This window comes from Epinephelus lanceolatus, chromosome 7 (assembly GCF_041903045.1).
Source record: "Epinephelus lanceolatus isolate andai-2023 chromosome 7, ASM4190304v1, whole genome shotgun sequence".
Lineage (NCBI taxonomy): Eukaryota > Metazoa > Chordata > Actinopteri > Perciformes > Serranidae > Epinephelus > Epinephelus lanceolatus.
This window is the reverse complement of record NC_135740.1, coordinates 13,875,699-13,887,363: the sequence shown is the minus strand read 5'-3', so window position 1 is coordinate 13,887,363 and position 11,665 is coordinate 13,875,699. Positions and strand designations below refer to the sequence as shown.

The window sequence follows — 11,665 nt, the reverse complement described above, 5'->3', positions numbered from 1 at the left end:
CTTGAGTTCAGATTTGCGGCAGGATCTTTTTAATACTTTGACTCTTTCCACATTCCTCCAGGGTGTTTTCATTTTAGCAATAATTGATTTAATTCTCATGGGTGCAATATTGTCCATGATTTGTATGACTGAGGTATTAAAATTATCAACTAAATTGTCACACAATGACAGAGAAGACAAATTTAAATTTAAAGAGGACTGGGACCTGCAGCACTTAGCAGAATCATATCTAGAAATAAATATGTTAGGTGTTTCAGCACAGATGGCCTGTTTTTTAACTAATTTTGATTTTAAACCCGGCACAATTAGGGTTAAGCCAAATATTTTAAAGCTATACAAAGTGCCTGAGAGTCTTACTGTTGTTATACTTTTGTATTTGAAATGTCACCTGCCGCCTGAATTTTGTGTTTTCCTTCACAAATAAAACATTTCTATTATAAACTGGGGCGGTGGCGGTAATGCCCCGTTGTAAAGGTGGCCAACCGCCGTTAAACTCCACGAAGAAGAAGATAAACTGGGGCATTAAAATTTACCGAAATGGAGGAAGTAAGCCCCAGAACCCCTGCCTAATATGTGTGTCCCCAACTGTGAAATGAAACCTATGTCCTTTGTACGGCTTGTTACTGGTCAGGCAGCGCCTCAGAGCCTCAGAGCCTCATAGAACTGTCACTCGCCAAACCCTTAATTAGAGAAAATGAAATGAAACCAACTCTTTTTCAAAGCAAATGTTTGAATTTATTTAATATCTATGAATTCAGACACAGTCAGATATTATTAATCCTACAACAAAATGCACGTATCAGAAAATATAAACAGGTGTACCATATTTTGTTTAAATCTAGTACAGAACAAGAATGAGAACAGTGTGTATGCGTGTGATGTGACGTGTGTGATGTGTGCATTTATGTTCATCTCTGCCTGTGCCTGAGCATCTGTTTATATTCTTCCTTGATAATGGTCGGTGCTCTCCACAGGTTCCCTCAGAGGCTTAGGTTTCTCCAGGCTGAACATGAGTGTAGGCTCCCTGCTCATTGGCACCTGGTTCATAGATGGAGCACTTGGCGGGGCACTTGATGTACTCATGAACGGATGTCCTATCTCCTGGTGAGGAGGTGGAGTGAGGCAGAACTCCTCTTTCTCCTGCTGCTGCAGGTGTCTGAGGATAGCTTTGGACAGGAAGTGAGGGTCGTCCTCATGCTCATCTAGAAGAAGAAGGAGAAGAAGAAGAAGAAGAAGAAGGCATGATCTATGGTTTGTTTGAGCATCCTGTATCTAACCATTACTATTGTGTTTAGCTCACTCCTTTTCAAGAGTTCATGTTAAGATAGTGATGTGATACTTTTTTTTTAAAACCACATTGTGATTGAGTTTCTCACTGCTGGTGCAAAGATAAAAAGTTCACATGAGGCCATAGATAACTGGACCAAAGCCAGAAAAGTTCCCAGCACTGATACTCTGACCTTCATACTTCATTTCAGTCACACACTGTGCAGCACAAGGCGGCTGTGTATCAACAAAACCTTTTTTTAAAACACACAAATTGCAAAAGAATCCATAAATACACAAATCCTGATTGTCAATCCTTGTGGGGAAGCGGATAAGCTAAAAGCTGAAATCCTCCTAAAAGCAGTCTGTCTCCTGTTGCGAGGTGTGTATAAAGTTTACACACACACACACACACACACACACTCACACACACACACTTGGCTTGTCCTCCTACCATTGAGCAGGATGAGTTTGTAGCGGTTGCGACACTCTAGCGAGTGCTCCAGTATGTCCTGCAGGGTCCTGTAGAAGAGCAAGACCTGCTGTCTGCGCTCAGGCTCCCCGAAACCAGCGCTGCTCTCCTGGGACATGCTGTACAGTGTCAGCAGAGGCGTTGCATACTCCATAACACACTCACGGACCTGTTTACACACACAGACATCCACACACACATTTACAAAGCAGACTCTCAGACATTACATGGAAATAATCCTTTAAAAGCTTGTGGAGCTCTGGCAGCAGAAATGTATGATTACCATGTTTTACATGTAGGTGGGGCTGTTACTGTGCTTTACTAAAGTAGTTCTCCACTGATCAGTTCTCAGGTTTAACCAGCAGGTGGGACTGATGCTGTGCTTTTGAGGGAAACAGCATGCTGGAAGGATACTGTACTCTGAATTAGTTTTTTGGCAGGTGGGAGGATCTCAAAGTATCAGAAGTGGAGGAAGTATTCAGATCTTTCACTTCAATAAAAGTGGTACCACAGTGTAGAAATACTGTTACAATTAAAAGTCCTGCATTAAATATTTTACTTTGGTAAAAGTACAAAAGTATGAGCTGAAGTAAAAAGTAGTATAGAATGGAAATACTCAGTTAAAGTAGGCTGCAGGTACCTCAAAATTATACTCAAGTATAGTACTTGAGTAAATGTGCTTAATCACTTTCCACCACTGCAAAATATACCTGTCTCTGTGCTTTTTATATTCTCAAAATATATAACAACAGAGGACAACAGTCATTTATGGAGTCATTTTTAGAGTGAAAATAAATTCTAGTCAGTACATCTATGAATAAAGTTATCAGTCTTTACAGTAAAGCCGTCAGGGTTGATTCCAGTACAAGTTTTATTTCCTGCATTAAGTGTTGAGCGTTACTTAAATACAAGCAATAAATATTGTCAGCAATCCTATGCAACTTTTGCTAAACAGGAGCCACTGTAGCCACGAGTGACACTTGCGTAATAACAGTAATTTTACTGTAACAGTGACACAAGCAGAGAAGAGTTTTCAAGCTGGCAACATGACTCAATAACATCTGCTCATACAGTAATATCCACGTTTTTTAGCATTAGTCACCATGAGCTAGGGAGGCTGAGAACAGCTGTGCTTGCAATAGTTTTTTAAGTCATTATCTCAAGATCACAAGTTAATTATTTACTCATCTCCAGTAAATTGTTATTTATGTTATCTCGAATTAACAAGATAATGTTTGGTTACAACCTTGGTTCTCTAAGTGAGGAGCTTATCTCCCCACCCAGTAGTTAGAATTATCCTCATCTGGGGTAATCGACGTGGAAAATTAATAATCTTTAAGACACATCACTTTACATGGCCCACATACACTAGGCTATAGCACCCCCACCTTGCACATGCACCCACTGATTAACATTGATTGGAGCAGGTACCAAGTGGCCTTGAGCCTGGGGAGATCATCTCCTCACTCAGAGAACTAAGGTTACAATGTAACCGAACTTTCTCTATAGTATCGAGATTATCTCCCCACCCAGTAGTTCTATCCTAACTATGGGAGCCCTTAAAGACACACCGCAAGGGACCCCAGGAGACAGAGAAAAAACATCAATAAACTATATACAAATGTACAAAATTTTGCACATTAAATGGTCAGTGACACTGCCAGATGCTGTGTGCCACTGTACCAATGCCCAGGCACCAGACACAACCATAAGCATGACCAACCCTGCCAGATGCAGAGGTTGGGTGCAGGAAGACCGCTGACAATAATATTGACATCACCCTAGCTGTGTAAGGCACCCCCCCAGCTCAGGGGCATGGAATTACATGGCCTACTGTATGATGGCACCCAGCACGCGCTCCCCAAAGGAGGTGCCAGCAGCCACATTCAGGCAACAGCTCTTATCCACTGACAGAGCGTGCTGTTCCCCCACTCTTTTGGCGGATGTCACTGCTAAGAGTAAAACCACTTTAGGAGACAGCCACTTAATGCTGACTGACTCCAGAGGCTCAAAAGGCTCCTGTTGCAGGGCAACCAACATCTGATGCAGGTCCCAAGGTGGAATGGCCAGCCTCCTGGTGCGCAGTGCAAGCCTCTGCGCACCCTTCAGGAACTGAGAGATGAGGCTGCAGTCACCATCTCCCGAGCACTCTGCATGGTCTGAACCACTGACTGCACAAGTCCCAAGCCTGAGCCCGTGTGGAAAGGGATGGAGCAGGGTGGCCTCCCGGCTAGGAGAGGCTCCACTTCCAAGAACCATGTCATGTGGGGCAATGGGCATTGTCCCTGGTTGCGAATAGGTCGGCCACTGCTCTGCCAAAGCGGTTTACCAATCCGGCATGTGCACGACCCTGAGGGACAGGAACCGTGTCCATGCCCAGGTCCACAGCCTGTGTTTCTATTCTGCAGAGGTTTGGGGAACCCAGGCCCCCTTGTCTGTTGACATATGCTGCTGCCACTGTGCTGTCGGTTCTTACGTGCATAAACAGACAAATGCAATACATGGATGTGGCACTGCCCTCAACTGTTTCACTCCTTATTGTCAAAAAGAAGAAACAGCATTTAGCTATCCTCGAGAGGGACCTGTGAAGGCCAGCTCTCCAACCTAAACGAAGGTAAGTGGACAAAACGCTAAACTCCTCTTTCTTTTCTTTCTGCTCCCACGCCTACTCTGACAGGTGGAAATCAATGAATCAATGGGTGCATGCGCAAAGTGGGGCTTTTATAGCCTGGCGCATGCCGGCAACATAAAATTACTTCAAATTGCAATGTCTTTCTGTTAAAGACAGTATTTAGATCAGTCCTCATCAGACAGTTATGAATCATCCCCGACAGTCATGACAGTGATCTTGAAAGCTAAAATCAGGCGTTATCGTTAACAACATAATAGCAAAAAACTAACAAAAAAATTAGCTCTTGATCTTGAGATACCAGCTTAAAAAATAATTGCATGCAAAGGCTGTTCTTGTTTTCCGTAAAAAGTGACCGGTTGTACCAAACCCAGTAAAGTTGTATCATCAAAAATCCCAGAGTGCACTGAATTGGGCCAGAGTGTTTTAATATGAATTCAACTTTCATTTGTAAGAGAAATTATACTTTCAAAAGTTACAAAGTTACAGTTACACAGTTTTGCTTTAAAGTAGAAGCAGGCAAAATGATATGGAATGGCCCCGGCCGGTATCATCAATATATTTCCGTAAATATTACTGAAATATTATCACTGATGCATTAAGATGTAGACAATCATTTTAATGCTCTAATACATTTGAAATGATTAATTGATGAAAAGGAAATTAATCGGCAGCTATGTTGACAATGACAAATGAAATGAATGTCTTTGGGTTTATAACTGATGGTTGGACTGGAGTAAATGTCAAAAGTCAGACATTCATCATCACCTTATTCTGTGTAATAACGGCAACTTTAAAACACAGCCATAACATCAACATCACTTTGATATACTCTGTGGCTATTTCTGTTCTCACGTGAAACTCAGACTGCTTTCATGCATCCCAAACTTCCTTTCCCTCGACTAAACTACAGAGGTGATTTTGAGTACAATCACTGTTAGATTTGCTACATCAAACATATCGGATATGGAGCACATTGACGTGCTATCATGAAATACTGAAGAAAATATACAGAAACAGCCCCTTGAGTCTGTCACTTTACTGTGACTCTCTCTCTGACGTATTTTAGCTGTGCGGTCTTTACAAATCTGATCAAAGGAGAAAATGTCAGCACGCTAAAGTCTTTTAACTCACACTGGCAATAAGAAGACAGACACTGAGTTGAATTACAGCACAAGTAGCTAAGTGGCATTCAGACTGCAGGTTCTCTGATCACCTTATTTCATGTTGACTGAATCTTTCTGCTCTGCACCTGACTGAGGTTTCTGAATATAATCTGCTCCAGATGACTGATTGTCTGCTTGAAATGTGAACTTCATCACTTTGAAATTCAATCTATGAACTATAACTTAAAATAATAAAGGTGTGAGATAGGCTGGAGACTTGTCTTTGATGTTTCCTTGCCTTTTCCCGGATGCATGCCCGCATATTTTCAGCCACCTTTGACTCGAAAAAGTACAGAGAATCGATGGATGAATGGCACACAGCTATTATTTTGTGTGTGAAAGCACTTCAGTGTTTGTGTTCTCACTATTAAAATTCTGGAATGATCTAAATCTACCTGCATTATAATCTGTAACTACTGTTTTACAACTCCGCCTACCTTTCCATGCTCGTCCACTACTCTGTAGACGCTGTGCTTGAAGACTCGCCTCCGGACTCCCGCCCTGTCTATCTCAGTGTCGGGGAGGTTGTCATAGAAAGTGATATTGTCGTCCTCTTCCTCCAGCTTGTGAGAAATGTTGGCGCTGAGAGGTATGAGGATGAGGAGTTTCCTGGAGCCACGACCCCAGGAGGATCTGCTGGCCTGATGGGTGGCACGAAACCTTGTAATGGACTCCTCCAAACCTTAATGGACACACACACACACACACACACACACACACACACACACACACACACACATTTGAGAGGGCAGACATCTTTACAGCCTACATCTCCAATGCAAAAAAACAATCTAGACTGATAAATAGCACTACAGGTGCAAGGAAAATGTGTGTTTAATTTTAGGATGAACTGTATGTCTATGAAATAGACATATTTCATAGACATACATATGAAATAGACATACAGCATATCTAATTCGATTGATTACATTGCTCAAGTGAAGCCCAAAAAACTCGTATTCAAATAATCATGCATAATCTGAAATATAAGGAAGTGTGTGCTTTGATGTTACTGACGTGGCAGCACCAGTCGCAGGTAGCCCAAGTAGAAGGACCAGGCCAGGCCGTGGGCCACGTTCATCTTCCTCCCCTCACAGATGTCTGACACCTCCACCTCCGACGGACCCTGCACACCGACCACAGAAACAGCCAGAGGGATGTCACAACACCTCACCTTTGTTCAGGAGACACCTATTGGAATGTGTGTGGCAAAAGAAAAGGGCATCCCTGTACCCAAGCCACCCTCTCCTCTGTGGGAGGAACATATTTTTTAGATGGGGACAGAGACAGCTACACCCAAGCTTGAGCTGAATTTGAATCTATAATGCTGCCAGTTTCTATAAGGAGTCAGAGGGAAGAGAGTGCTTTGTTCAGAATTATACAGCAATTATTTGAGGAGAGTGTGAGTGCTATGGTCATTCTTGCAGATGTAGACATATTTTTAGGCCTATTTTTACTCCAGAAATGCCATATCAATTACAATCAACTGATGCTTCAGGAAGTGTTCCTACATAGGGTCTGCTCTGTCTGAAGTGTAGTCCTCTTATGCTAAAACTGAGCTATTTTTCCCACTTCTACCACAGCGCTCTGAGCTGTGACAATTTAATAAGCTCTCAGATGATGACCTTTCTGATTCAATCAATTATCTAAATTAACTGGGACTGTGAACAAAAAGAGAGAAAGATTCCCTCTGCGCTGTCTTTCCAGTTGTCTAGGACAGAATGTATATTGGAGTCTATCCCAAATGACACTGGGCGAGAGGTGGGGTACACCCTGGACAGACTATTGCAGGGCTGACACAGAGAGACAGGAAACCATTCACACTCACATGTGGGAGGACGCAGGAGTACCCGGAGAAAACCCACGCTGACACGGGGAGAACATGCAAAACGCCACACATAAGGGCTCGCCCACCCCAGCATTCGAACCTCAACTCTCAACTTAGTGTCTCTTTTTATTTTCTCTTTTCTATTTCCAAGATCAAAGTTGACTGTTATCCAGTTTTTTTAATTGCAAATTGAGATATCTAATATTAAATGACAGTTTCTGTAAACTTGGTTTTTTATCTTGCCACTGCTAGCAACAAGCTATTGAGCTTATCGTGTCGTCAGGTGGTTATTGTTAGCTAGCCTCTTGTTAGCTAAAGTGTATGCTTTGTTGCTAGCACAAGTTGCACGTGTCTTAAAGATGCTAGCCGGGGGTGCAGCATTTCGAAACCCAAAAAAAACCGCATTGCTTTGCATCTATACTGTATACTATGTAATGTTGACACTGTTGCTTTCACACAAGTGCTTCCAGTGAGTATTGTGTTGTTTGGGTGTCCAGACCCACTGCATACTCAGGGTCTGATGATAGGTATTCATTTAACATGAATACTGGGCTTCCATAGAAAGTTCAGCAAATTCTGTGTGTTGATAAATGACTCGATAGTGAAGCTCAGAATGTGAACGACATCTGAGATGAGGTGCTGTGCAAACACAAGTCTCTCATTTCTGATTGTGTGTGACAGTATTGATCGTTCACCTTCTAAAATACCTCTTGATTTATTTATTTTTTTTGTTCAAAGCCACATCAGAGCCACATTTTTCTGGGTAGGTGACAGGCAGTGAAGCAGAAACTGATACTGACACCTCTAAATTAGTTATATAGAGTATTTTTTTGAACATAGTTGCGAAAGTAAATAAGTTTGAGATGCCCTTGATATCCATACTTCTAGGTGGGTTTTACAGTGTAGTCCTGTACTTACCAGGGATGACGGCACGTACATTACGAGACATCTACAGGCTAATTTAAAGAGCTGCACCGGTGTTTCTGCGTTAGAGCTTTCACTGTTTTCTGGAAAAGTCAAAGGTTTACATTAATTTCTATATGAATGGAAACTAATGGCAGACAAGGACAGAAAACCACTCAAGCTTGCTAATTTTTTGGGGGGTATGGTCCTTTAAGAAGAAGCACACCTGCTTTGTAATGTTCCAATGATACTTTTTTTTGCAAAAGAAAGACAGACACCCCAGAAAAACAAAGACAGTGGTGTTTGTGTGTCAGGTGTGGACCTCACCAGGACTCCCAGGCTTTTGAGCAGTGCGTAAAGAACTGAGGCCAGGAAGAGGAGTTTCCAGCATTGGTCTTTGTGTGGCAGAGGATTTCCGGCCAGGTAGAGCAGAAGGCCTGCCAGCCCTGCAGCCAGCAGGGTCTTTCCCCCTAAACCACAGGCTGGCAGCATGTGGCTCAACAGCCCTCGGCCTCGGTACCTGGTAAAAATAGAGAAGACACTGTTGTCCCTGTTGCTGTGTCTGTGCTGTGTCACGGTTGCACTGGTAGATGCCCAGTTTAGCGTTTTAACATTAATGAACATTTAATTGATTTAGAGAGATTTGAACAATTTTGTAAACATACTGTCCAGGCGGATAACAGTGTTTTGTTTCTTTTTACCTGCGGCTACAAACAACGCCAGTGAGAGCAGTGACAGTCGAAAAAGTCAGGAAAGCTGCTGGCTGTAAAACCAAAACACTGAGCTAAAAGACACTAAGTGCTCTGTAGAGCAGAGGGGAAACAGCAGTCAGGGGATAATTCTCTGTAGGTTCGTCACTTAGATTGACACCTTTTACATTAAAGTCATTTGATGCATTTTTAATATAAGAATATTTATTAGAGCAGCGTTAAGCAATGCTTAAGGAAAGCCACTACTTAAGTCAGACCAGACAACAAGGATTAATTTATTTATTTTTTGGTCTAGAGCTCTTTTTCTTTTCTTAATCTAAATACAGAACCACTCCAGACTCCTCCATCTTTGTTTTAGTTGTTTACTTCAGCTGATTGTAACACACACAAATACACCCACACCTTCTCTCTCACCTTGTACTTGAATGGTAAAGCATCTCCTCTGCTAGCAGACAGATCCCGTGCAGCAGAGGGCCGAGTGTCAGGATTAGTATTACCATGGCAACCCATCCAAATAACATTTCAGGAGACAGAAACACAATGCCTCCTGTTGTTATGGCAGCCAGCACAGCAGCACACACCTTAGGCAAAGTCCCGCGAGGCTGAGGGATGAGTGCGTCCTGATCTTGGAGGCACTGCATCTGTCAGGGGACAGTCACCCAGTGTCAGGGAGCGCTTTTATAAAAGCACATGTATCTTTCTCAGTGCATAGGGTCAGTTCACTCAGAAAGCTGTTCAATGAAGTCTAAACTATGTGGTCGTTGAAAGAATGCTTTACCCGCAAAATGACCATTTGTCAATTACTCACCGTTTTTTATGTTGCATGCTCTGTATGCCTCCACACTGAACACAGAATCCAAAAAAGGAGCTCATATGGAAGCATGTGCTGAGACGGAAGTGTTTTAAATAGTAAGCTTTTATTGAAGACACATGTGTTTGGGAGGTACTGAGCATATGGCTGTTTAAATGAGACTGGGACTGCACTGCTGGAGTAGTGTGAGACTTTGAAAATTGATGTGTTGATTATTTGGTCCTCAATTACTTAAATTCATTAAGTAGAATCCTTTTTGGATTCTCCGTTCACCATGGAGGCATGTTGTGCAAACAAAGGTAACACACAGTGAGTAATTGATAGACGAATGGTGGTTTTGCTGGTGAATATTTTTTTAAGTGTGAAATATGGCTGTGTGTAATGTATCGAATGTTTGACAATGGCAGTTTTCACCTACTAAAAGCAAAACATTATATAAAATTCATCTTTTAGCTTTAACAACCTCAAATGCCCCCCCCCCCCCCCCCCCCACATCCGGCCCCGCATTTATTTGGAATTGTACAGTTTCTCTTTTCCCACAATCTCCTACTAGACACGTATGCTGGAACATTAATGACATGGGTGTGGGTGGACTCTGAACATGCATAAAGTTACACAAGTGATACATTTTGATCTACCTTTGAAGTTCTTTCGAGTTGGAATGAGTATGCCTGTGCATTTGTATGAATGTGTACATTGTGCAAATGAGTGCTTCTATGATCAAGTTACTCTCTATCTACACCTAAGCTCACTACTTAGATAGATGGTATACCTGTTGGCATCAGGGCAGTTGTGCCCTGATATGGCTGTATAAAAATAACTGTACCAGGACAAATTTTTACTTTTGTGAAAACAAATAATTTAATATCCATCACTTTTAGCTAACTATTTCAGCCATTTATCCATCATTTTTAGCTAACTTTTACAACCATTTATTAATCACTTTTAGATAAATATTTCAACCATTTATTCATCACTTTAAACTAATTATTTCAACCATTTACCCATCACTTTAAGCTAACTATTTGAGCCATATATTAATCACTTTCAGCCAACTATCTCAGCCATTTATCCGTCACATTTAGTTAACTATTTCAACCATTTATGGTTGAGCCTGTGAGCCCTGGATTCTTTTTTCTGTGCTTATGTTTTTTAATAGGCTACAATTTAATCTGAAGCTGTCTTTACTACATGTGTGTTTTCTGTCCATCAGTAGTAACATCAGACATTAGACTATCATTATAAGCTCCCACGCAACTGAATCTATTCAAAATGCATTCCAGTATAACCACAATGTAATGGTGCCAAGATGACGTAGCTGTAACAAATGTGCTGTACACTCTTTGGCAGTAAAATAGTGAAGACAGTTTAATATGTAACAGTGAGGTTTTCATAAAGTTACTTTTTGTTTACCACAAACACACAACCTGATCTCTGTCAGTGATGATGGGAAAAAGTCTAATCTAGCAGGTGAGTCTAACTCCATCAAAAGCATTTTAAAACTAAGTAAGAATGTATGGAGGGACTCACCTCAATACGTTTGCTGTGATCCAGACTGAAAAGATTTCTTTTGTCCTCTGTTCTCCTTCTGCCTCTCCTCTCACTCTCTCCCCGCCCTTTTTAGTCATCATCCTACACTTTCACTTTCGATTCCAGTTTTCTACCCGTATTCCTGTGCCATCAAAACATTATGGTAACGAGAAGGAGTAGGAGGGAGCAGAGATCAGGCCAAAGGCTTCATGAAAGAGGAAGTTCTCACTGTACATCTATTAATAATTTTGTAATGACAACAATTTTTTAACTCAAGTTTCAAGTCTTTCAAGTCTTGTTGGGTCATTTATATATGAAAGTAAAAGACTAATATGCAGATAGGAATAAAT

General features: G+C 41.6%; 1 protein-coding gene across 1 annotated transcript; it reads right to left on the bottom strand.

Moving 5' to 3' along the window:
• Nucleotides 1–712: 712 nt before the first annotated feature.
• Nucleotides 713–11,458, bottom strand: sting1 (stimulator of interferon response cGAMP interactor 1). Its single transcript, XM_033632734.2, has 7 exons — nucleotides 11,316–11,458; nucleotides 9,389–9,615; nucleotides 8,592–8,784; nucleotides 6,551–6,659; nucleotides 5,971–6,215; nucleotides 1,721–1,907; nucleotides 713–1,202 (listed from the first exon to the last, which is right to left on the bottom strand). Exons 2-7 carry the CDS (start codon nucleotides 9,613–9,615, stop codon nucleotides 937–939), a joined length of 1,227 nt encoding a protein of 408 aa, XP_033488625.2. The 5' UTR covers nucleotides 11,316–11,458; the 3' UTR covers nucleotides 713–936.
• Nucleotides 11,459–11,665: the final 207 nt, after the last annotated feature.

What these genes read in the sequence shown, in the direction of transcription:
- sting1 (XM_033632734.2), bottom strand. Translation starts at nt 9,615, where the DNA reads ATGCAGTGCCTCCAAGATCAGGACGCACTCATCCCTCAGCCTCGCGGG. An exon ending in CTTTACCATTCAAGTACAAG is followed by an intron (nt 8,785 to 9,388) that starts GTGAGAGAGAAG and finishes TATTTTTACCAG; the next exon opens with GTACCGAGGCCGAGGGCTGT. An exon ending in CCTGCGACTGGTGCTGCCAC is followed by an intron (nt 6,216 to 6,550) that starts GTCAGTAACATC and finishes GTGTCCATTAAG; the next exon opens with GTTTGGAGGAGTCCATTACA.